Source organism: Manis javanica, chromosome X (assembly GCF_040802235.1).
Source record: "Manis javanica isolate MJ-LG chromosome X, MJ_LKY, whole genome shotgun sequence".
Taxonomy (NCBI): Eukaryota; Metazoa; Chordata; class Mammalia; order Pholidota; family Manidae; genus Manis; species Manis javanica.
Window position 1 is genome coordinate 106,985,228 of NC_133174.1, and position 27,315 is coordinate 107,012,542.

Here is a 27,315-nt window from a genome sequence, read left to right on the forward strand (position 1 = left end):
AATACATTCTGACTAGAAATCCAATCCTAAAACATTCTCTGAGAATCAGACACAATCGCGTTAGAAGTCAATTGACTCCATTAGAGTGTTTTTGGACTCAGTAATGTCCTTCGGCCATTTTCCTTGAAAGCAAGTCATTCCTGGTCTGCAGAGGAAGGAAGAAAAACAAACACACCAAAAGTTTTAAAAATGAAACAAAATATTGAGCCAGGCATTAATTCCCTATTTTCTCTGTTACATTCTCTGTGAGCAGGAAGCTTTTTAGGGGTTCGGAGGTGAAGGTTGTCTCAATTTCTTAGGCTCAGTCGAGAAAAGGATTAGTGAGCTTATATGTAAAGATTTTTAAGAGAGGTGCTCTACAAATAAAAGGGATTGTTATCTAAGCTGATACCGTACGATTGTGAAGTTTCCCATAGAAACAGCAGATGTGACCCATTTTTGCCCCACCCTGCTCCAAACAGCCAATCCTCAAGTTTCTAACCACCGACAGAGGAGACATCAAAAAAAACAAAAAAACCCCACAAAAATGCAGAATCCTTTCAGCCATCCTAATGGGGAAGGTGGTCCAAAGAAGAGAGGTGACCGTGATGTGAGTTATCTCTGGCTGTAGGCCTGCTCGATTCCTGGAGTGTGATGACCTTTTTCCAACCACCCTTTCAAAATAAGTCTCCAAATGTTCATTACCTGTGAACTAATGAATGGTCCTCAAAGATGTAAGAGACTTCAATGGGTATATCCTACGAGAGGAAAGGACAACTGTCAACGTAGGTCTTACCAACTCCTAACTACCTCCATGCCTACACTTGTCCGTACGTTTACTCTTACATTTCTGCAATTCGTCTTCCTTACGAATTGGGAGTCTCTAGATGGTAGTTCTTTGTCACTTCAAACTTTTGTTTCCCAAAAGATCTTTTTGGCAACAGACACCTTAAAAATCTCCACAAACTTAGAAACAAGTCAGGAGAGGCTTGTGCTCCTTGTTAACAGGAGTGTAAGTCAGTCATTCACCTTCTTTCCATGTTTCAGTTGGCTCAACTGACAGTATCTACTTTACCTCTTAGGAATGGCATAAGAATGAAATAATATAGGTGAACAAGGTTCAAAAACACTTACAAAGCAGCATCAAAATGTAAGTTGTAGTATTATCTCAGTGGTCCCCACCCATTCCCCCTTCAAAATTATACTTGCCATTGTGAGCAAGAGCCCTTCTCCTAAGCCCTCTCTCTGTGTGGTCTCTGGTCATGGTCTTGCTTACCTCCACCAGCCTTACTACTGATTTCTAACCCTGCCAGTTAGCAAGACAGCCGATGACAGGATCTGTGATCAGGAGAAGTGAGAGCTCCACATGTTTTACCTCTTTGGACTATTCCAGGTTACAAACTCTGAATAGGTAAGTTTGTACTAGGATGGGATGAATATAGGGTGTGGTTGGCTCACTGTGTGGTCACGTATAAATAAAGCCTTAGAGTCAGGCAAAGCCTCAAATAACTTCTGTGAGAGAATATAAAGAACAAGGGGGGAAGTAGCGTTTTTATGTCTGCTGTGTTCGAGGCTTTATGCTTGGTACCGGCCCTGCTCCTCTGAGGACCCTGACGCAGGATTCATAGATGTTATTTTATTTCCTTTCATACCAGCTACCAACATATTTCATAATTTTGGTCTATCTAGTGGCTACATGCAGTCATTGCTTCAAGTATTTCTTGAGGGCCTGTTTGCCAGGCCTTGTTTTACAGCAAGACAAAAATCCCTGCCTTTGTGGTGCTTAGTTTCTGGTTGAGGGAACGGACAGTAACAAGATAACAAATTACACAGAATACCAGAAGGTGATAAAATGTTATGTGGAAAAACGTGGGGTGAGAACAGAAAGTGTGGTGTAGGAGGTGGGAGAGCAGGCCACGCAGATACCTAGGGGCGTGTTCCAGTCAGCGGCAACAGCAAGTGCAAAGGCCCTGAGGCAGGACTATAACCGGATTATTAACGAGTGGCAAGATCAGAGTGGCTGGAGCACAGTAAGTGAGGGAGGAGGAGTGGGAAAGCAGAAATAACAAAGGCCAAATCATAGAAGGCCTTGTGGGTCTCACTACTCAAAGCTTAGTCAGTGGACCTGCAGCATGAGCATTGCCTCGGAGCTTCTTAGTAATGCAGAATCTCAAGCCCCAGCCCAGACCTGCTGAAACAGAATCTTCCTTTTGACAAGATCACCAAGTAATGTGTATGCATGCTGAAGTTTGGGAAACACGTTGGAACATTTTAAACAGAGGAGTGACATAAATTCATTTTATAAGGCTTACTCTGGCTTACTACTGTGTTGAAAAGACACGTGATGAGGGCAAAGGTGGAGGCAGAAAGATGGGTTAGAGGGCTATTGGAATAATCTTGGTGAGACATGTTGGTGTCTTGGACCAGGGAGGTAGAAGTGGAGTGGAAAGAAATTGTTGGGTTCGGGACCTATTTTTGAAGGTAAGGCCGACAGGATTTCCTGATGGATTGAATGAGGGATGTGAGAGCGTCAGGGATGATGCCAAGGATGTCAGCCATCAGCTGAGGTGAGAAAGATGCAGGTAGGTCAGGTTTGGAAGGGAAAATCAGAAGAGGTTCGGTTTTGGATACAGTAAGTGAGATGTCCGTCAAACATCCAAGCTCAGAGATCTGGGCTGGAGATGCAAATTTGGGGATCATAATCTCAAGGTGGCATTTCAAGTCAAGAGACTAGATAAGATCATCAGGGAAGTATGAGTAAGGAGGAGGTGGTCCAAGGCCCGAGTGTTGGGACATTCCAACATGAAGAGGTTAATGGGAGGAGGAGAAACCAGTAGAGACTGAAGAGCAATGGTGAGGCAGAAGGAAAACCGGGAGGGTACGTTGCTCTAGAAGCAAAATGGAATGTGTCGTGGAGGAGTGAGTGATGAGCTATGGCAAGTGCTGCAGATAAGCCAAGCGAGATGAGGACAGAAATATGACTCAAGTTTTACAAAGAAGGGGTCATCAGTGACCTCAGCAGAGGTCTGCATTCTCATTGGAGGCTCGTCAAAGGGGACAGGGCAGGAAAGGAGCACCTACTGGTTTGCTTTTGAAGACCTTGATGGTGAAGAAGGCAGCAGCACCAACTTGTGTCATGGGTCTTGAAGCAGTTGGACTGCTCCAGCGTACACAGTAGATGTAGTGGAAGCTGTGAATCAAGTCTTTCCTCTCTATGAGTTCTGTGTAGTGCAGCCAGTTGTCTTGATGCTCCCAAGTCTGTTTCATAGAAAAAAGAAAGTACACAGAGAAACCAAAGCAGACTTGCGTTCACATCCTCTAGATAAAGGCAGTGCACAACAGTCACAACAGTAGGAGTTACAGCCTTGCTTCTGGAGTCCATTTCTAACATTTTTTATTGAGATTCAAGCTGGAGGCACATCCCAATTATTTCCACAAATGAAGGAGAGAAAAGGTGGAGCTGAAATGAAATGAGTAATGCAGACATGACTAAAGATTGGGCTTTGAATGCAGAGGTGCACACTCAGATGTGTATGTGTACATACACACCGCACACACACTGACCTTCCAGACCCTTACTTGGGAGGCAAGGGAGACCCGCAGGTGTGACTAGAAAGTAATAAGGCTGGTTTCACAAGCTGCTTTTGAAAATCAGACTCACTTCATTGCAGCCATAGGTGGCTGATCAAATAAGGTCAGAAAAGGAGTGAGTCGGGCAATAGGATCACCTAGATCCCTCACACCCTGTGTCTCCACCCTGGGAGAAGCCTCCCCCTGCAAGGCACAGTCTTGCTAGCATCTGGGTCCCACAGAAGTCATAATGCAGCCCTGATTTTTAGCGCAAGGGCCTTGAATACTGTAGGTATTAAACAAGGTCAGTTCAACTGAACCCCCTTGGGCTGGCTATTGGAGCACAGGAAGCTTCCAAATCAAAAAATATCCAGAAGATGAAGGTTCACAGAAGGAAGTAGGATTGTCTTAACAATCCCAGTGATATGAGGAAGGAGAGTGGGAGGAGATGGTAAAAAGATTTGTGGCCCTCTTAAAAAAAAGAAGAAAAAAAAAGATTGGTCTTCTGCCTCAGCTTACTTTATTTCAAACAACACCCAATTGGCTGTCTCAGTCAGCCAGAGTGGAGCACCAGACTCAAGATTCTTTGAGATCAGGGACTATGGCTTATGTAGATCATTATTCCTTTTAATGAAGGAGTCTGACAGTCAGACCCTTGAGGCCCACTGGAGCATGTCTTTCTTTCCATCCTTTCTATATGACTCAGCATATTTTTTCAGCCCCAATGTTTAATCTGTCACTCAATCACAGACTTTGTAGCATCGGAATGGTCCCTAGAGATCGTATAACAAAGGCCCTTACTTTGCAGATGAGGATACTAGGGCCTAGCTTGGGACGGGACAGTCCAAAACAACAGCTGGGACCGGGACACAGGGCTCCCAAGCAGCCAGTTAAGTGCTCTCTCGCCACCCCCACAGAATTCTCAATTCCAAGATTTTCGTCCTCTCAACTTGGTGTCTTAGTGGAGGTTTTTTTCCCCCCTTTTAACTAAGGCAGCCTTAGATACATTAAACTCAACAGTCTCCATCAGGCCAGTCTTCCCATTTTTACCACTGTGCAGGCTGCCGACTTTTATGTAGCTCCAGTGAACGTGTCTTAGTCCTTGTGTTTTGTAATTTTTACGTAACATTGCTTCATACACTCACTTCCAGGAAGCAGTATCTCATTGTGCTACTCTACCATGGATGGCTTAGCCAATTACATATTATTGAACAACTCAAAATCAACAGGCACCTGGAATTATGGGCACAAAACTGTTACCAATGGTAAGTGGCCTCTGAGGGACTAGAACTGGGTACTGTGGAGGCGGCAGGGGAACTTTCATTTTGTACTTTGTGTCTTTTTGCTCACTGGGTTTTTTTTTTTTAATAATGATGTCTTATTTTCATTATAAAAATAATTTTAACTCTGCTAGGCATTGGGGATTTTCTGATTTTTTTCCCTCATAAAGACCTTATTTGTGTATTCTTGTTGCCAGGTTTCATTCCTAAGGAGAAAAAACCAATTATTGTGCCCACTGGCAGATGTATAAATGTGCCTATTTCCTCCCCAGAAACACAAAAGTCTTCTTCCTACTATGGTGGAAAAAGTGTATCAGACAAACCTATGCTCACAACTTCATTCTGCTGCTTAATTCAGAAAGACTTTGGACAAATTGTCAGACCCCTCTGAGCCTCAAGGTTCCTCATCTGTAAAACTGGTATGCTGATGTACCTACACACACATTTCTTGTGAGGATTAAATGAGATAATGCACGTGGAATGCGTAGCAGTGCTGGGCACATCACAATGCTTCGTCAACGGGAACTGCTAATTTGCCATCCCCTGGGGGTATGGTGGACTTTGGGAAATCTGCACTGAGCTTGAGAAAACTTTCTATCAGAAATGCCTAGCACCTAGACGGCAGACTTCACTTCAAGGGCTTGCTGCATTAGTAGGGCTAGGAATGAGGTGATTTTATGTGAGGAGTTATGCTTATAGAGCGAGCTTTTAGCTTGTCAGTCACCTGCTTTCTAATCACCTCTGTCCTCAATAACAGCCCTACAAAAAAAAGATAAGCTCTTCATCTGTGAAGACAGAGTGGTATGGAGAGAATAAATCTGTTCATGTATTTAACACATTTATAGAGCATCTCTGCGTATACCTGACCTTTCTAGGGACTGGAAACAGAGAAATGAAAAGTCTTTGCCTCATGGACCATATGATCTGGTCATGGAAGAAAGGCAATAGGGTCAATATGTAAAATCTAGTATCTTAGGTAGAGCTAAATGCTAAGGGATAAAAAATCAAGAGAAGGAGAGAGGGTTGCAGTTTTAGGTGAGGTGACCAGGAAAGGCCTTAATGAACAGATGGCACATTTAAAAACGTGTATTTATTTTTAATTGGACTGTAGTTGAAATATATATATTAGTTTTAGGTGTACACTGGTGATTTGATGTTTATATACATTGCTAAATGCTCACTACAATAAGTGTACTTACCATCTGTCACCATACAAAGGCATTACAGTATTATTGGCTATATTCCCTCTGTTGTACTTTTCATATCCATGACCTTTATTTTATAACAGGAAGTTTGTACTTCTTAATCCCCTTCACCTATTTCACCTATTCCCCCGATCCTTTCCCCTCTGGCAACTACCAGTTCTCTGTATTTATGAGTCTGTTTCTGGGTTTGTTATTTTTGTTTTTTAGGTTCCACATGCAAGTGAAATCACATGATACTGTCTTTCCCTGACTTATTTCACTTAGCATAATATCCTGTAGGCACATCCATGCTGTTGCAAATGGCAGAATGTCATTCTTTTTATGGCTGAATAATACTCGTGTGTGTGTGCGTGCGTGCGTGCGTACATATATATCTTCTTTATCCATTTATCAGTGGACACTTAGGTTGCTTCCGTATCTTTGCTGTTGTAAATAATGTTGCAGTTAAACATACGGGGTTCGCATACATTTTCAAATTAGTGTTTTTATTTTCCTCGGGTAAATACCCAGAAGCGGAATTGCTGGGTTGTATGATATTTCTGATTTTAATCTTTTGAGGAACTTTTCATAGTAACTGCACCAATTTACGTTCCCACCAACAGTACACAAGAACTCCTGCGATGTCCTTTAAGGTCCTTTAACCAATCCTCATTGTTTTCTTTGCAGCTTGAATGATTTCCTCTGTCCTGTCCTCTAGATCACTTATCTGTTCTTCTGTACCCTCTAATCTGTTTCTGATTCCCTCTCATGCATTTTTCATTTTAGTTACTGTATTCTTCAGCTCTGATTCTTCCTTGTGTTTTCTTTTGTTGGAAGTTCTGAGTTCTTCCAGCTCTGGTAAGCATCTTTATGACCATTACTTTGAACTCTTTATCCGGTAGATTCTTTATCTCCATTTAGTTCTCTTTTTTTCTGAGGTTTTGTCTTCTTCTGTCTTTTGGAACACACTCCTCTGTCCCTTAATTTTGCCTGGCTCTCTGCGTTTGTTTTTATTCATCAGGTAGGCCAGCTGCATCTCCTGGTCTTGAAAGTAGTGCCTTTCTGTGGAAGGCATCCTGTGGGAGCCAGTAGCACAATCATGCCTGGTCACCAGAATCAAGCAGTCCACAAGTGTGCCCTGTGTGGGCTGCCTGTGCCCTCCTATTGTGACTGGGCCACGACTGCTGCATAGATTGAGAGGTGGGCAGGGCTGGCCCCAGGTGCAGCTGGCTGAGGGACCTGGCTACAGGTGGCGGGGGCATGCTGGTTAGTGCGGTTAGCCCTCTGTGTAGCTGGCTGCAAGGCCTGGCCATGATTGTTTTCGGCATGCTGGTAGGCATGGCTCGCCCCCACCTCCCAGGTGCAGGAGTCACTTTGGGGGCACTGGTCCTGACCAAGGCTGCCCACCAGGTGTAGTAGGGTAGGAGCCACAATGGGGGGACATTGGTCCCAACCAAGGCTGCCTACCAGGGTGGCACGGTGGGAGCTTGTAGAGAAAATGAAGGTTCCTATGACCAGGATTCTCACCTGACCCTGGTTGGCTTGCTCCCTGCACACGTGTGGGCAATACATTATTACTGACTATATAAAGAACTCCGCCCAGTGCTGTGAGCTGCATGGCTGCAGGAGAGCAGAGGCTGGAGTGGTTGCAGCACCGAGGACAGAGACTGAGACAGCTGTGGGTGGTAGAGAGGCCCACTCTCTGAGTGGATGAGATTCTAGTGATTGACCTGCCACCATGGGAATAAAGTTGGGTATAAACCCTTTCACCCCAAGGATGTTCCACTGTCATTTTTTCGGTCCCACTGAATCCACAGTGAACTTGTTCAGAGCTGAAACCCATGGGCAAGACCATTGGTGATGTTGGCAGGATTCACTGCAGGACCAAAGAATGAAACAGGCTGCCCTCGTGGGAAGAGCGCTTCAGCGGGCTGCATCTATGGATGGGGAGACATTTGAGTGTCCCCCAAAGGACGGACGGTCTGACATAGCTTGCCTCCTAGAGGACTGGGTCCCACCCCAAGACTGGGGAGAGGTGGAGGTGACACCCGAGGCAGTGGAGCTTTGGCCCTCAGCAAAGTAGGGAATTCCTTAAACAGTGCCCATGAGGCGGCAGAAACTGTGGGCTGGCTTTTTCTCACAGTGTTAAGAAAGGCCATAAGGGAGAAAGACGTCCTCCTGCAAGAAGCATGAGAAGAGGCGGCAGCACGAGAACATGAACTGCGAGGTGCTCTAGAGGAGGTAAAAAAATTGTTGATAACTGAAATGGCGTCACTACAAGGTGCTGTGGAAATGATAAAGGATGTCATGGCAGCACAAGAAGCAGCAGCATGAGAGTGTGAACGGCTGTGGGGGAGGTGAAGGGTATAGTGGAGCCTGTCAGCCCCAGAAATGAAGGAGGAGCCGAGGTTTTACAAACAGGTGGGGGTGGGGGCCGTGCCAGTGCTGGAGGCATCAGCCCCTCCTCTGTTGAAAGCGCCAACCCGGTTGAAAGCTGGTGGAGAGCCCGTCCCCCCCCCCCCCCCCCCCCCCCCCCCCCCGCCCCACTGGTTGTAGAAAATCAAATGAAGATGCAGCAGCCACGGGTTCCTCCAGGAGAGGTGCAGCCCCCTCCGCAGCAGGTCGTGGAAGTACTGTATGCTCTGCCACTACACTCAGGCTGAGCTGGTGGATTTTGGCTTCCGCTTTAGGGAGAAGTCCTCTGAGTCGGGTATCAGCTTGGCTGTCTCTTGCATCTTAAGGATGTAGTTGTTGATGGAATTCGTCTGCCCGGTTTAGAAATGGGAAAACTGTCTTCCCTGATGACTTAGCCTGCCTTGAGGCAGCAACTGCAAAATGTACTTCAGACCCTAGAAAATCACTCCCTCCTTGATTGGATTATGGCCACTCGTCACAGTGTCTGGCCCGATTAGGGTGATTTGCCATCCTTTCCCACTAGATGGCAGATGTATGCTGAGCTCCAACAGGTGTTTGGGGAGGTAGGCGTGAAAGATGCCATCGTGCAGTCCAGAGAATTATGGCCCCGATGAGTACACTTTAACTGTGGGGATGAGAAATGTGGAGCTTCAGATGGCTCCCACATCCTTCTTTGGGTCCCTAGTAGCCATTCTTGCCCCTCACTTAGCGTGACCCCTAAGTGAGGTTTCCCTTACAGTAGCAGAGCAGACTTGGGAGAGGCTGAAGCAATGAGAGCACAGAAAGAAATACGGTCCACTACTCGGAGGGAGAATTTAAAGGGCCCGTGAAGGTCACAAGGACCCAGATGTGCGTTGATTTAATAGGGGCAGGTGCAGACAGAGGGAAATTAGAAGGGAAGTCAAATAAACTCTTACCGGAGCTGTGACAGCAACTGAAGCGGGAGCACAGTTTTCAGCAGTTGGCTAAAGCGAGGGCCAAGAAATGGAAGCCAGAGACAGAGCGTGTACAAGACCGGCTTCTGTGTCTGCTGGAGAGGTTGGTGAAGCCCTCTAGGGGCTGGGGAAGGTGGGTATTGTAAGGCTCACCCGTGGTCCTTGTGGTTACCTCCTCTGAGTAGAACTGGTCTGAATAGAGCTGGGATGACCGCTCCGTGGCAATGGATCTCCTCAGGCTTGAGGGTTTTTATAATATAATTTCTTTTATCTGTATCATAAGTTTTCTTATTTGTATATTGCCATAGCCTCTGTTTTTATTGTGGAATTTGGTTGCAATGTTCCAGCTTTCTTGCACAGGGACTATTGCAGAAGATTGAGGGTGCATAGATTGAGAGGCGAGAATCCTGGAGTGGTGGAGTGTAGAGAAAATGAAAGTTCCTATGGCCAGCCAGTATTCTCACCTGACCCTGGTCGGCTTGCTCACTGCACACATGTGGGAAATAGGCTATTATTGACTCTAAAGAGCTCCGCCCAGTGCTCTGGGCTGCACGGCTGCAGGAGAGCAGAGGCTGGAGTGGTGGCAGTGCCAAGGACAGAGACCGAGACGGCTGGGGGTGCAGAGAGGCCTGGAGGCAGAGACCGGCTTGCTGCATGCAGACTTGCTCTGAGGTGGATGGGATTCTAGTGACTGACCTGCCACCGTGGGAATAAAGTTGGGTATAAACGCTTTCACCCCAAGAATGTGCCACTGTCATTTTTTGGTCTCACCAAATCAAGAGTGAACCTGCCCGGGGCTGAAACCCGTTGGCAGCACAGAGCTGCTCTAAAAGGGTGCCTTCTGGGGCAGGGTAGGTGCACAGGGGAACCCTGGGCCAAGGTGAGCAGTACTAGCAAGGTAGATGGAGAGCGTGAGAACTGGCGTTCCACCAGCCTCAAGCCAGATAGGGTGAAGGAGGGAAAGAAAAATGGTACACACCCTAAAATTAGTCAAGAAATCTCCTTCACATATAGCCCAGGTGCTGTTCAAATTGCTGCCTCTGAGCTAGGTGTCAGAGAGTGATACCGTATGCTGGCTCTTTAAGAGCAGAGATGGTTTCTATAGCCCTGCAGCTCTCCTAAAGTTAAGCCTCCCTGATGATTTTCAAAGCTCCCGGGGTTAAGCCCTGCTGATTTTCAAGGCCAGACATTATGGGGGCTCATCTCCTGGTACAGATCCCCAGGAGGGGGATGCGCAATGTGGGGCTTGAAGCCCTCCCTCCTCAAGGAGGACGTCCATGCCTATAATATGCCTCCTTGTGGGTCACCACGCCAGGGGTTTGGTTCCTAACTATGTCTTTACCCCTCCTACCCTTCTCGATGTGACTTTATCTTTGTCTTTAGTAATGGAAGAGCTGTTCTGCTAGTCAGTCTTCAGGTCGTTCTCAGAGTGAATGAGCAGGTGGCATCTTAACAAAGATCCGAAGAGAGATAAGTCCTGAGCCATGAGAAAAGATCTCAGGGGGAGAGGGTTCCAGGCAGACAGAATCACAAGAACAAAGGCCTTGCCCTGGGAGCATACCTGGCAGCTGACCAGCAAGAAGGCAAGTGTGGCTGGAGTGAGGAAGGTGAAAGGGGAGAAGGTAGCAGCAGGTCATGGAGTCTAAGCTGTAAGTTAGGAAAGAGAAGGGGACTCAGATCATGTCCGGCCCTGTAGGCCACTGTCAGGACTTAACTTTTGCCTTTTACTCAGAATAACCAGTGAGATTTTCAGGGGAAACTTTTCCCGTTTGTTCTGTGTCCCAGTCCCATCTGATTCACAAACCCTGCGTGCAGCAGGCAGGGGCTTTTGCCCAACCTCAAATGTAGACATGCTCCAGAGCAAGACGGCCCGAAAGTAATGAGTACTTTGCACCACTCACCTTCACTAGAGACCCCCTGTAATGGGAATGGTGAGTTGTGCCCACTGGAGTATAAGTAGAGGGTGTGGAACCAGAAATCCGTGACTTTTCCTCATTCCCACTGACTTGGGCTTCCTAGAGTGTAGGGTCCTTAGGGCTTTGAGGGGCTAGCCGGAAAACAGACAGCAGGAAACTTCTCCAGGGGTCAGGAGTTTGCCTCTGCCAATTTCAACTGGTCTCTCTTCTGAGAAAATACAACGAGTAGGGATTTCAAGTTACACGCCTTCACCCACCTTGCCTGTTATGCAAAGCCACCCAGAGCCTTTTCACCAAAGTTGCCAGGATAAGCCACACAGATGGGTCAAAGCCAGGCACAGGAGGAAAAGGAAAAGGAACTCATAGGCATTTACATCTTCATGTGTGGGCACTTCCTTCCAAAGCTGAAAAAAGAGTTTTGATCCATCCACATCCCCTCTGTTTATATGTCAGTGATGGGCAGCTCCTGTTTTGGGAGAGCAGCATCCTCCTTAGACAGCTAGGTGTCCCTCCAATAGAGTGCCAGCAGGGAAAAACTGCTTAACTGGGAATATCAGATTTTCCTAGGGAAATGGACAAACACTGGAAAATACGATTGTGCTTTTCACCTTCAAAGACTATTAGAGTTTGATTTTGGAACCCAGGGGAAGGCAGTGTTTACTTATTCTCATCCCCTTTGATATTGTCTCCTAGGGTTTCTGGACTTCAAACTTTTCGTCAAACAAGAGCCTTTTTCATTGTTCTTCCCCCTTGTTTGCCAAGCTGGAGTTAGTCAACTGACTTACCAAAATGAACTCTTCAATTTGTTCACGGCCTCTTTCTTCTGTGAATTCACTGTGTGTGATCCAGGTGATGTTTCTGATGGGGTTTTCAGCTTCTGCAAACAAGGTGTGAATTTGTTAGTTATCGGGGTCGTGTGGCATTCGTTATATGAGGCCATCCTCTAGGTGCCCAAACAGGATTCCTACCTTCTACAGCCTTAACAGCATCAGTGACGGCCCTGTTAACTGAAGCCAGAGCTGTTTCCGTCAGGTTGCTGTAGTCTTCTGTGGCTGTCGTCCGGCCTGTAGGACTTTCATCCACATCTATTTTCGTCTGAGTTTTGACACTTTTAGTCACATCCATTTTCCTCTGCCGGGGAAAAGAAGTTCAGGAAGTTACCTTTCGTGTGCCTGTGTGTGTATGCACTCGTATAAGTACAGACAATCTCTGGAGGAATCACAAGACACAGGAAATGGTCGTTCCATCTACGGACGGGCTTAAGTGTTGGGGTAGGAGTGAGGCCTCACTGTTTATCCATTGTGCCTGGCGTCTGAGATCTACTTTCCCACACATCTTAGGATTTTCAGATTCGCAAACCATGAAGACTTAAGTAAAGATGTAGTATAATGATTCCTAACTTCTTTGGAGTTCTAACAATATTGATTTCTAGTTGAGTCTTTAATAGAACCTCAATCCCTGATTTAGGTGAGGGCACACAGCTCTTGAAAAGTGAAGTGAAATTAAAATCTTTAGAGGCAATACAGCATAGGAGGGGTTGGGTTTTCTTTTTTTTTTTTCTCTTGGATTTTCTAGTATACAATTGTATCATCTGCCAGAGACTGTTTTTTTTTTTTTTTTACCATCTTCTTTCCTGAAATATATATCTCTTATAAGTATTAGCTTTGGGTAACACTTCCAGAAAAATGTCAAGTAAAAGTAGAGATAGTGAGCATCCTTTGGTGCCTGACTTCAGTGGGCATGTTTTCCGGTGTTACCACCATTAAGTATGAGGCTGGTTGATGGCTTGAGATTGATCTCATCAAGAAAATAATTATTCGCTCCTAGTTTAGTAAGATGTTTATCCTAAGTGATAGCTAAAATTTTCCAAATGCCTTTAACATCTGTTGAGATTGTGAAAACTAGAGTTATCAGAGCTACAAACAAAGGTACATCCCAGGGCTAGGAGTCTTTGTATATCCTCCATCTTTTTGCTTGGGTCTTGAATTCTCTTTTTTTCGTTGCTTAAGTCTCTTATGACAACTCCGTCACTTGTGGCAGAGTTAAAAACTGCTCACAGATACTCCTTGCACTGGAGTGTTGCAGGAAAGTGGATCCCTCTCCAAAGGGAACCTTTTCTTTTTCTCTAAGTAGCAGCTGTGGGCTATTCAGTGGGCTCATTTCAGTGAACTCCGCACCGCCCCATGAGACCTCACTTGCCCTTCCAGATCCGCTCTGCCACACCACCCCCTGCGCTCTGCCCTGGAGGACTGACCTGACCAGACCACAGCAGTGGTCTCTTCAGTGCCTTCTGGCTCCCAGGAGGTTCCACACGATGGGAAGATCTGGCTGAAGGGAGGAGAGTGAGGGCAAGGTATATATTCCCGAGGGGCTCTCTCCTTGGGGTCCCTGTGGCTCGCTGAATGGAGGAGGCCCCCACTTCTCCCAGGGCAGCTTCTCACAACTTCTCAGGCTGATAAGGGCAGCCACTCTCTCCCCTCAGCCCTGTGGCCCATTACCAGCCCCAGGGAGCTGCACTTGCCCCATTTCCCCACTGTCTGCCCACACCTTTGTAAACGTTCCCTCCACTTAACCCTTCCCTACCTGTCCTACCTCAGTATGCCAGCAGTTTCCTGCTGGGACTCTCAGTCGTAGAAAGAGGGTCTCTTGTTACTATGTGAAATGAGGAAGCCAAGCTCACTCCAACGGTCTGCCTCCACGGCCCGTACTCTTAACTACCCTGCCCTCCTCCCTCTAAGATTCACAAAGAGTTGTGGGGCCCTGTTCTCAGGTTTCCATCTGGAGTCCAGACTGTGCTCACTCTGTTTCTGTGAGCCTCTTTCAAGGAAAGAGTCGCCCTTGTTCCCTTTCTTGGCGTCACTGTGGGTTGCCAGGTGTGGCAGGTGCTACACAAGGCAACCCGGGTCCCTGTGGCCATCAGCCCAGGAATGGTTTGAACAGCCTTTAAACATTCAGTAATAATGCTGGCTGATTCATGTTCATTTGGGTCTTCATATTAGCATGAAGCTCAGTTTGCATCTGCCTCATTTTCCCGTTGCTGCAGCAGGGGTGGACAGGGTCATTTTCCTGGGGGAAAACGTTATCTTCCCGGGCTGCCCGTCCCAGAGTGAGGACACTGAAGGGTGGGGGGTGAGGGAGTCTGGCGGCCCTCAGCCGTGCAGCACTGGCTCTGCCCAGCCCGACGGCTTTGCCAATTTCACCAAAATGGTTTGCTGTAAGTCCTGTTGTTAAAGACAATTGCAGAGCTTTTTGGTAAATTGGTAAATTCGCTAGTCTTTGGTGAGTTAACCATACAGCAACTTGATACTTCAGAGACTGACTGGCCTGTTTGGTGACTCGGTCATTCAGTGACTTGGCTTTCAGCAAATTGCCTCTTGGTAAATTGACTGGAAGCCAAATCTTTGACCTTCAACACCAAGGAAATGAAGTGGGGGCTTCACCCATGGAAGGACCTCCTTGAGGCCTCCCTGGGGAGCCCTGTGCTCCAAGAGGAGAGGGAAGGTGCAGAACAGGGCTCTGGAAGCAGCTCAGATCTTGCCCTCACCCATCTGTGGGTACCAGCCATTCTTCAGCGTCCCTCCCACTGGCCTCTCGTTCCTTTTGTCCCTTTCTGCTCCTAATGAGAGGTCAGATGGGCAGAATGGGTGAGAAGGGTCAGGGTGTGGTCAAGTTTGGAGTCTGGGTGATGCCTGGGGAGAACCAGTGCAGGGCCTTTTTGTGGAGCCCTCCCACCCTTATCAACACCCGATACCTGAGTGACCAGACAGATCCTTGTTTGGAACCGTAGTAGCCTGGGAAGCCGCGGAAAGAGCCTCTCTGCAGCTTTCCCCCAGGATTCCCAGACTGAATGTTTACAAGGGCTGCCATGGCAGCACCCATTTCAACCAATGGGAAGCAAAGCCCAAATGTTTCTGCCTGCTTCTGTTAGTGAAGGAGGGGACAGTCAGTCCCAGCAACCATCTGACGGCCAAAGCAGAGCCACGCTGTGGTATCCACGCCCAGTTTCCTCCTAGCAAGAGGTAAGCTTGCGGGGCCCTGCCAGAGGAATAGCAGTGATGAGCCCCGTGGCTGGCACGCACTGGGTCCTTACCACTGTCAGTCGCTGTGCGAGGGGCTCTTTCTGAGGAGCACGTGTGAAATTCATTCTGCCCAACAGCCCATGGGGTGGGTATTCTTATTTTCATTGCGGGTGAACAAACTGAGGCACAGTGAACGTTAAATAAGTGCCCTAAAACTCAACATCAGAGCCATCCAGCTTCACTGACGGGGCTTCTCACTCATTTATGCCCAAATTTTGAGGTTAGGACCTGCCTTGTGTGCTTGTTTTCGAAGATGAGCTTATATTACACTAGTTATCAGCACAGGCCCGGGAACAATTTAGTTAACATAAGAAGTTTCCTTGTGTATAAAATGGGGATAATAGCGCCTACAGAGTAGGGATTTTTATTATGAGAATCAAATCAAATAATTCATGAAAGACATAACAAACAGTGCCTGGTCCATCATAAGTTCTCTTTATAATGGTTAGATCTTCTTTCTTGTATTATTATTAATAGGAGTATTATAAAATGTTCTTTTAAGTGGTGAAATCAAAAGTTGTTGGCCCTATGTTAGGACCCAGTTTTAATTTGTAATTTTATTAGGCCACAAATCCCTAAGTCTCAGAGCCCCTGCCTGTACCCACCTTGCTTTGCATATGGAGTGGTTGGCTCCTCACCCAAAGACACTGGGTCTCAATCCCAGTCAAGAGAGGAAGGTGTCCTCTTGCTAAGTGTCCTCTTTATCCAGAACGAAATGCTGAACTCCCTGCCTGGAAGACACACAAACACATGGAGGCCTAACAATATGCTTCTAAGTAATCAATAAATCAACAATCAAATTAAAAGAGAGATCAAGCAATATATGAAACAAATGACAACAACACAAAGCCCCAACTTTTGTGGGATGCAGCAAAAGCAGTTCTAAGAGGAAAGCATACAGCAATCCAGGCATATTTAAAGAAGGAAGAACAAACCCAAATGAATAATCTCAAGTCACAATAATTTAAATTAGAAAAAGAAGAACAAATGAGGCCTAAAGTCAGCAGAAGGAGGGACATAATAAAGATCAGAAGAGAAATAAACAAAATTCAGAAGAATAAAACAATAGAAAAAATCAATGAAACCAAGGGCTATTTCTTTGAGAAAATAAACAAAATAGATGAGCCTCTAGCCAGACTTATTAAGAGAAAAAGAGAATCAACACACATCAACAGAATCAGAAACGAGAAAGGAAAAATCATGACAGACCCCACAGAAATACAAAGAATTATTAGAGAATATCTATGAAAACCTGTATGCTAACAAGCTGGAAAACCTAGAAAAAATGGACAACTTCCTAGAAAAATAAAACCTTCCAAGATTGACCAAGGAAGAAACAGAAAATCTAAACAGACCAATTACCAGCAACGAGATTGAAGCAGTAATCAAAAAACTACACAAGAGAAAACTGCCGAGCCAGATGGATTTACTGTGGAATTTTATCATACATACAGAGAAGACATATACCCATTCTCTTTAAAGTTTTCCAAAAAATAGAAGAGGAAGGAATACTCCCAAACTCATTCTACGAAGCCAGCATCACCCTAATACCAAAACCAGGCAAAAACCCTACCAAAAAAGAAAATTACAGACCAATATCCCTGATGAATGTAGATGCAAAAATACTCAACAAAATATTCGCAAACCAAATTCAAAAATACATCAAGAGGATCATACACCATGACCAAGTTGGATTCATCTCAGGGATGCAAGGATGGTACATCAAAAAATCCATCAACATCATCCACCACATAAACAAAAAGGACAAAATCACACGACCATCTCCATAGACGCTGAAAAAGCATTCAACAAAATTCAACATCCATTCATGTTGAAAACTATCAACAAAATGGGTATAGAGGGCAAGTACCTCAACATAATAAAGGCCATATATGATAAACCCACAGCCAACATCACACTTAACAGTGAGAAGCTGAAAGCTTTTCCTGTAAGATCGGGAACAAGACAGGGATGCCCACTCTCCCCACTGTTATTCAACATAGTACTGGAGGTCCTAGCTACGGCAATTAGACAAAACAAAGAAATACAAGGAATCCAGATTGGTAAAGAAGAAGTTAAACTGTCACTATTTGCAGATGACATGATATTGTACATAAAAAACCATAAAGACTCCACTCTAAAACTACTAGATCTAATATCTCAATTCAGCAAAGTTGCAGGATACAAAATTAATACAAAGAACTCTGTTGCATTCCTATACACTAATGATGAACTACCAGAAAGAGAAATCAGAAGAACAATTCCATTCACAATTCCATCAAAAACAATAAAATACCTAGGAATAAACCTAACCAAGGAAGTGAAAGACCTATACTCTGAAAACTACAAGACACTCATGACAGAAATTAAAGATACCACTAAACAGAAACACATCCTATGCTCATGGATAGGAAGAATTAATATTGTTAAAATGGCCATCCTGCCTAAAGCAATCTACAGATTCAATGCAATCTCTATCAAAATACCAACAGCATTCTTCAATGAACTAGAGCAAATCATTCATATGGAACCACAAAAGGCCCTGAATAGCCAAAGCAATCCTGAGAAGGAAGAATAAAGCTAGGGGGATTATGCTCCCCAACTTGAAGCTCTACTACAAAGCCACAGTAATCAAGATAATTTGGTACTGGCACAAGAACAGAACAATAGACCAGTGGAACAGACTAGAGAGCCCAGATATAAACCCAACCATATATGGTCAATTAATATAAGATAAAGGAGCTATGGACATACAATGAGGAAATGACAGCTTCTTCAACAACTGGTGGTGGCAAAACTGGACAGCTACATGCAAGAGAATTAAACTGGATTATTGTTTAACCCCATATACAAAAGTAAACTCGAAATGGATCAAAGACCTGAATGTAAGTCATGAAACCATAAAACTCTTAGAAGACAACATAGGCAAAAATCTCCTGAGTAAACATGAGCAACTTCTTCCTGAGTGTATCTCCTCAAGCAAAGGAAACAAAAGCAAAAATGAACACATGGGACTATATCAATCTTAAAAGCTTCTGTACTGCAAAGGACACCATCAGCAGCACAAAAAGGCATCCTACAGTATGGGAGAATATATCTGTAAATGACCTACCCTATAAGGGGTTAACATCCAAAATATATAAAGAACTCACATGCCTCAACACCCAAAAAGCAAGTAACCCGATTAACAAATGGGCAGAGGATATGAAGAGGCAGTTCTCCAAAGAAGAAATTCAGATGGCCAACAGACACATGAAAAGATGCTCCACATCACTAATCATCAGGAAAATGCAAATTAAAACCACAATGAGATATCACCTCACACCAGTTAGGATGGCCAGCATCGATAAGACGAAGAACAAAAAATGTTGGCGAGGATGCAGAGAAAGGGGAACCCTCCTACACTGCTGGTGGGAATGTAAGCTAGTTCAACCATTGTGGAAAGCAATATGGAGGTTCCTCAAAAAACTAAAAATAGAAATACCATTTGACCCAGAAATCCCACTCCTAGGAATTTACCCAAAGAATACAGCTTCTCAGACTCAAAAAGACATATGCACCCCTATGTTTATTGCAGCACTATTTACAAAGCCAAGATATGCAAGCAACCTAAGTGTCCATCAGTAGATGAATGGATAAAGAAGGTGTGGTACATATACATATTGAAATACTATTCAGCCTTAAGAAAAAAAACAAATCCTCCCATTTGCAACAACATGGATGGAGCTGGAGGATATAATGCTCAGTGAATAAGCCAGGCGGAGAAAGACAAATGCCAAATGATTTCCCTCATTTGTGGAGTATAACAAAGAAGCAAAACTGAAGGAACAAAATAGCTGCAGACTCACAGACTCCAAGAAGGGACTAGCGGTTACCAAAGGGCAGAGGTGTGGGAGGGCAGGTTTGGAGGGAGGAGATGGTGATCGAGGGGTATTATGTTTAGTACACATGGTGTGGGGGGTCACGGGGAAAACAGTGTAGCACAGAGATGGCAAACAGTGAATCTGTGGCATCTTACTGCACTGGTGGAAAGTGACTGCATTGGGGTGTGAGTGGGAACTTGATAATATGGGTATATGTAGTAACCGCATTGTTTTTCCATGTGAAACCTTCATAAGAGTGTAATACCTTAATAAAAAAATTTTTTACAAATAAACATGAATAACTTTTTACTGAATACATCTCCTTGGGCAAGGCAAACAAAAGCAAAAATGAACAAATGGGACTACATCAAACTAAAAAGATTCTGTACAGCAAAGGACACCATCAGCAGAACAGAAAGGCATCCTACAGTATTGGAGAATATATTCATAAACAACATATCTGATAAGGGGTTAACAACCAAAATATATAAAGAGTTCACACACCTCAACACCCAACAAATGAAAAACCCTATAGAAAATGGGTAGAGGATCTGAACAGACACTTCTCCAAAGGAGAAATTCAGATGGCCAACAGGCACATGAAAAGATGCTCCACATCTCTAATTATCAGGGAAATACAAATTGAAATCACAATGAGATATCACCTCACACCACTTACAATGTCCAATATCCAAAAGACAAGGAGCAACAAATGCTGGCAAGGATGTTGAGAAAGAGTAACCCTCCTACGCTGTTGGTGGGAATGTAAATTGGTACAACTGTTGTGGAAAGCAATATGGAGGTTCCTCAAAAAACTAAAAGTGGAAATACCATTTGACCCACCGATTCCACTCCTAGGAATTTCCCCAAAGTAAACAAGATCCCTGATTCAAAAAGACGTATGCACCCGTGTTTATCACAACACTGTTTACAATAGCCAAGGTATGGAAGCACCCTAAGTGTCCATCAGTAGATGAATGGATAAAGAAGATGTGGTACATATACACAATGGAATATTATTTAGCCATAAGAAGAAAACAAATCCCACCATTTGCAACAACATGGATGGAGCTAGAGGGTATTATGCTCAGTGAAATAAGCCAAGTGGAGGACAAGTAACAAATGATTTCACTCATATGTGGAGTATAAGAACAAAGCAAAAACTGAAGGAACAAAGCAGCAGACTCACAGAACCCAAGAATGGACTAATAGTTACCAAAGAGGATGGGACTGGGGAGGGTGGGTAGGAAGGGAGGGATAAGGGGATTAAGGGGCATTATGATTAGCACACATAATGTAGGGGGATCACAGGGAAGGCAGTATAGCATGGAGAACACAAGTAGTGACTCTAGAGCATCTTACTACACTGATGGACAGTGACTGTAATGGGGTGTGTGTGGGGACTTGATAATATTGGTGAATGTAGTAAGCACAATATTGTTCATGTGAAACCTTCATAACATTGTATATCTATGATGCCTTAATAAAAAAAGATAGTGTATCAATGATACTTTAATTTAAAAAAATAGCTTCTATTTGGGGATGAAGTGTTTTTCATCTTGTTATTATTGTCTTCTCAATAAAAAATTCCTATACAATAAATTTAAAAAAGGGGGGTACTAGGAAGTGGCCACTGATGATAGGCGTCCATTCCAAGCCAAAGGGAGGCAGGGGTGGAGGAAGAATGGGCAGCATAGGCTGGCCAGGCAATGGTGGCTCCAGAAGAATACATCTCCAATTAGACTCCAGAACAAGGATGGCATTTTAGGGCCCATCCAAGATTATACCCACAGGGTCATGGGGGCTATATTTCTGAATTAGTTAATGCCTTCTGATGCCTCCTCCACTTTACCCTCCTATTATTTTTTTTAAGCATCATTGATATACAGGTTTCACATGAACAACATTATGGTTTCAACACTCACCCATATTATCAAGCCCACATCCCCCGCCCCCATTGCAGTCAGTCTATCATGATAGTAAGATACTATAGAGTCATTACTTGTCTTCTCGGTATTGTATTGCCTTCCCTGTGATCTACCTAGATTGTGATTGCTAATTGTAGTGCTCCTTAATCACCTTCTCCCTCCTTCCATAGACTCTCCTATTCTTAAACCAAGCCCTCAATCAGAGAGAAAAAAAAGGATGGGTTTAGTGTATTGAGCAATTAATGTCATGATAAAAAAGCCTCACAACATACCACTCTTCATGCCATTGAGATTGTAAACTCCACTGAGAGAAGCTATTTCTTTATCAGTAATATATTTTAGTGAAGTTAACACTGCAGCCCCTTCCCTTAAGTTCACCCTTAGTAACCATCTACTGTATGCCAAACTTTCAACTAGACTTTTTACTTTGTCTCTCTCCTCACACCTTTAAAATTCTGTAATGTTTTTCCAGCTCTTGGCTGCAAGTCTAGCTGATGAACTGCATCCAGTGCCTGCAGTTAATGCTATGTCTGATAAGAGGATGAAGAAATGCAGGTATCACTCCAACAGCAGATCATCAGTTATCCAACTGATCTCTCTACTGTCTATGGATAGTGTCACCCTTGTTGTGGGGGAAGCTAAGCATGGTAAAAGCTCTCCAATCTAAAGTAAATGTTCAATAGGATTAGGTTGGATTTTTAAGTAAGTTTCCCCTCAAGGATATCTAAGCAGTCATTCATCCTCTGAAACCTCTTGATAATTAAAAAGATGGGTCTGACAAGGAAAACCTGGTTTTTGAGGCCCAGGGGGTTGTGGCTTGTCTTACTGGGACATAAGAATTGCCAATGCCCTGGATATTGCCTTGGATAGTTTAGCCTATAGAGTTAAGGAAAATTTAACCAAACTGCGTCCAAATTCACCAAAACTCACCATCACCAGATCGGGAGCCATTTCCATCACTACACTCACATACAAGCCATGGAGCAAAGCTAATAAACTCATCCTGGAATTTTTGTTTTTGACAAATACTCTCTTAATTCAACTCACAGTTTTCTGTGTTTTCAAATTCAAATAGTAGTCTTTTGACCTACAAATTAGTCATCATTGCCTGAGCAAAAGTATTAAAAATTATCACAGGTAAGAATCTGGTTTAAACTGAAAGCCTCTCCCCACCACCAAAAAAATATACCCTTAGGTGTTAGGAATTTCTCAAGACAATATTCACTCATAAAGTTCAATTTGTGCTCCATCTGCAAGGTGCATGTTTGTATGCAGTTCTTCTCTAACCTTTTCATCCTTCCTAGCTCAGTGGAACTTTGTCCAAGTTGTTCATTTCCCGAGTTTCAGCACCAAAAATATGTTCGTTTGTTTTGATTTTTAGAAAAATTTCCAGTTTCCTTCCCACCCTTGACTATAATGCAAGTATGTTAGCAATGTTTTCAGACCAGCACATCAAGGAATTGCAGAAAACCTAAATGTGGGGATGCTACTCTTTACTACAGACTAAACAAGGCACTTGAACTTTGCACCAGGCACTAAGACCCTGCATCAGTCTCAGCATAACTGAACAGACTTTAGTCACTCACATAGTGTGTTCTCTGTGTGTGAATTATTCCCTAAACACGTGCCTGAATTTGATAAATTCACTTATTGAGCTAACTTATGCCTAGTTTTGAATATTTTAAATAATTTAATACAGTTGAACCCTATCATAACCTAGGTCCTTGGAGTTTTAATGTGCAGTCACTTCCCAGATCAGACTGAGCCCCACCAAGACTCAACACAAAAAGGCTCTGTGAAACATACATACCAGTGTTAGAAGGAGTTGAACTTTATTTATATTTAATTTTACACAAGGTATAGGAGAAGCAGTTTGGTTCCCAACATTTTGTTTCCTTTAGGAAATCATGTTCCTTTTGATAATGGGCAGGTTCCATAAACTGAGGTTTATTCTATTTCCATTCACCGAAGTTCTCAAAGTTCAAAACTTAGTTCCCAAACATGGAAAAAACAAAAACAACAACTTGAGAACATCTAGAACAAAAGTGCCCAAATACTACAGCAGGTTTTAGAATTGCTGCCCTGCCTGCTTAATCACTCTTTTCAGGTTTACTGCTGGCCTTGCTGGCTTCAGTCACATCCATAGGTATTGCAAGCTCCTTTCTGAGGGAGAAAAACCACAAACATCCAGTATTCAGAGTTGTGGATGAAATGAGATTACAATGAACATTTCATCTCATGCTTGTTTTCAATTTTATATGCCCCAGCACACATTTCTGTAATACCCAGCTCCAGGCTTTTAGCAACAATTTCCCTTTTTGTGCAGAATTTAAGGGAGTGCTGAAAAACTCAGTACTCAAGATTAATCATTTTAATGTTATTTAAAAATCAAGACTAATGCACAAAACATTCCACAACCAAAATTACCAACATTTTAAATAAGGGCAAGATCTAAACCTGCACTTGCACAATGGTGCCTCACCATGATTCAATTCTGATCCAATACAACGTTACTTAACAAAAACAGGAGCGTTGCCAAAGTCTCCTGACAGGATTCATTTATATACTGCATGAAAATATTTACCTTGACGCCCCGTAGGCATCGAACCCCACCTCAGAGTTCACAGGCTGGCAGATCCCAGCGGCCTACAGCCCCCTCGGTAGCTTTGGCTCTGGAGGGGAGGGAAAGAGACCTGGGAGAGAGCAAAAGGCGTCCCAGGACGGCCGAGGCCTAGCCCTTGGGTCCTAGACAACTGGGTGCCTCCAGAGCAAGCCACTTACTGAGCGAACACATCGGGGTATTGAGTGCGTTGGAAGACGCTCTCCCAGCTCCTTCAGCTGCAACCCGGTGAACGGGTTTCGGTAGAAGTGTTGCTGCATGTCCTTGGGCTGCGGACCCTCGGTGGCCGTGTGGGCCAGCTCCAGCTGCTGCTGTGGGGACTCCTTGTCCCTGCTGCCGCCGCCCTTCTGGTTCTTGTCGTCCATGGGGCCAGGGTCCCGGCACCAACGTGGCCTTCTCCTTCAGCAGCTTCCTGCTCAGGTTCGGACCATTGACCCTCTTCGAGGGCTCCCCCCGGTTACAGTTACTGATACCATGGTAGACTTCGTATCTGTAGAGGACAAAAGAGATCATGGCACTGGAGCTGCTAAGAAAAACATTATTCTCAACTGTGACTTTTATTTCTTGTGATAATAATGAGTTATTATCAGTAAGTAGTAGCACCTATTTATTTAACTGGGGCAACTAGATATTCCTAAAACAGTAATTTGAAGCCATGAAGCTGAAAATCCATTGTCTCAACACTAAATATTGTTTCTTTTTGCAATAATGAGTCAGACCATAGATAACTATAGGACTTAGGTAATTTGTTTACTGTGGATTGCTAGAGAAAATCAGGAATCTATAAATCTGGAAGTTGAAAAACCATTCCTCACAACAATAATTCTTATCTCTTGTAGGAATAAAGATTTAGTACTATGGATAACTACTGGTAACCAGATAACTAGCTAACTACAGACAACTGTAGATAAGTAGCTGTAGCCAAAATATGGAAAGTGCAATATTTTCAACCCCAAATTCTTATTTCTCATGGAAATTATGCATCATTAGTATGGATAATTAGTAGTACCAGGTAACTAGTTTACCAGATATCTAGAACAGTGACTGTAGGACACTGGAAAACATGCTCTTTTCACTTCTTATTTTTTGAATATTCAGTTAGCAATGTAGATAATGACAGTTTACTTAGGTAAGAGTAAAATAGGAATAACCATGTAAAAGCAGAATAAATACTTGAAGCCAGAAGTCTAAAAACATTCTCCTTAAATGCTGGTTTTAATCAAAACCACAATGAGATACCACTTCACACCTAGTAGGGAAGGCTATTAGCAACAAAATAGAAAATGAGAAGCATTGGCAAGGAAGTGAAGAAATTGGAACCTTGTGCATTACTGGTGGGAATGTAAATGGTACAGTCACTGTGGAAAACAGTATGGAGGTTCCTCAAAAAATGAAACAGAGCTACCATATGATCCAGCAGTTCCACTTCTGGATATGTAACCTAAACAACTGAGAGCAGGGACTTGAGCAGATACTTGTATTAACATGTTCATAGCAGCAGTACTCACAGCAGCCAAAAGATGGAAACAACCCAAATGTCCATTGATAGGTGAATGGGTAAACAAAATGTGGTATATACATACAATAGAATATTACTCATCCTTAAAAAGGAAGGAAATTCTGACACATGCTACCACAGGGATGAACCTTGAAGACATTAAGCTAAGTGAAATAAGTCAGACACAAAAGGACAAATATTGTATGATTCCATTTATAGAGACAGAAAGTGGAATATGGTAGTTCCCAGGGGCTGGGAGAAGTCGTGCTGGGGAGTTAGTATTTAATGGGTAAGGAGTTTCAGCCTGGGAAGGTAAAAGAGTTCTGGAGATGGATGGTGGTGATGGTTGCAAAACAGTATCAGTGTACTTAATGCCACTGAACTGTATGCTTAAAAGTGGTTTACAAAGCAGTTATTTATGTGTATTTTTTGACAAAATAATATTAGTCTTAATTCTTGTTGGAATCATGATTTTGTGCTATGGATATTGGCACTCAGTATCCTTATGTAGAGATATATAGAATAAGTAATTCAAGTTAGGAGCTTAAATGTAGGGTCTTTTGGACAGTAAATTCTTTTTCTCCTGGTGGGTGAATGAGTTAATAATGTAGATGAATAATGTACTTAGGTAAGTAATTACCTAAAGAATATTAGTGTAAGGAGATGAATCCTTGAATTGGAAAACATATACATCTCAACCTAACTTTTTATTTCATGCTGAAAGAATTCATAAACCTGAGATGAATAGTGGCACACAGGTAATTAGTTTACAGGAGATATCTAGAAATAACTATGAATACTAGATGTATTAGGAATATTTGGAAGCTAAAAAAGACCTTCTTAAATCTAAATTCTTATTTCTTTTGCAATAATGAGCTAGTACTATAGATATATAGGGGGACCTAGATGATTAACTATAGATAATTAGTGATACCTTGAATAGTCAGTCCAAACCAGGAAGGTGAAGACCACAGTCATTTTATGTGTAAATTCTTATTTCTTATTCTAATAATAAGTTAACTGTACAGCTATCCAGTGGGATCTAGGTAATTTGTTAACTAGAGCTACCTAAAGTAAACCAGAAAAATGAGTTGGTACCTTTTCAAGGGATTTCTGGGCTGACCAAGGAAAAATATATGACCACAAGGTGGCGGTAGAACATACAAGTTTTATTTGGGTGAGGTTTTGACAGCTTTGCGTGGCCAAGTCTTTCACAGCGTCAGGCTGTCCAGAGGCTAAGGCTCGTGGGTGCCAACTTTTGGAAGGGAAGGAATGTAAGTTAACTCCTGAGGCAGAAGGGGATCAGGTAGGGGCCTTACATGTCTAGGCAATGTCATTTACCAGCACGTTGGAAAGCACCTGGGTCACAGCACCAAAGAGTGCTGTGTATTTTGGTTTCAAAATACATATAATTAAAATATGAGTACTGGCATGATCTAAAGTAATTTATTTATGCCAAGGTATTGGTTTCAAGATACTATTTCCTACTGAAAGAATCAGGGTTCCTTGGTGAAATGGCTGATTTCAGGTTGAGGGCAAGAAAAGTGTAAGAGTTACTCAGGAAATTTTTCTGTTCCAGAAAACAAGTATATGCTCAAAGACCAATGCGGTCATGCCAAAAGGAATCAGAAACAGTTTAAAGGGGTTTCTGTTAGCAAAATCTGGGACAACTTGACTACCAAAAAGAATAGAAATAAAGAATTAAAAAACCCAATCAATATGTAATACACTGGCTTAAAAACACATGAGTCCATAATGAAAGAGAGGGAGAGGAAGGGAGAGAAAATATGGGGAGAGATAAAAAGAAAGATTTCTTTTTAAAAGAATACCAACTTGTAAATACATAAAGGAGAAACAACATCAGTATTTAGTATGTATTCTTGTCAAAATGTGTAATCTCAATTGATTCAATTACATTTCTAGGTCTACCCTGCAGTTGATTTGAGCAGGGGACATTGGAACAAATTAAATGACACCATAATAAAACTAACAGAGTAATCCAGGGGGTGGGACAATCTACAAGACAGCTTTTCAAAAAGCCAGTGTCA

The 27,315-nt window shown here is 43.4% G+C and overlaps 1 protein-coding gene across 1 annotated transcript; it reads right to left on the bottom strand.

Annotated features, from left to right (window-relative positions):
• Positions 1 to 7: 7 nt before the first annotated feature.
• LOC140847434 (A-kinase anchor protein 14-like) lies at positions 8 to 15,616 on the bottom strand. Its single transcript, XM_073227745.1, has 7 exons — positions 15,031 to 15,616; positions 13,534 to 13,603; positions 12,248 to 12,410; positions 12,065 to 12,156; positions 3,061 to 3,237; positions 685 to 737; positions 8 to 145 (listed from the first exon to the last, which is right to left on the bottom strand). Exons 1-7 carry the CDS (start codon positions 15,156 to 15,158, stop codon positions 61 to 63), a joined length of 768 nt encoding a protein of 255 aa, XP_073083846.1. The 5' UTR covers positions 15,159 to 15,616; the 3' UTR covers positions 8 to 60.
• Between the last annotated feature and the right edge of the window lie 11,699 nt (positions 15,617 to 27,315).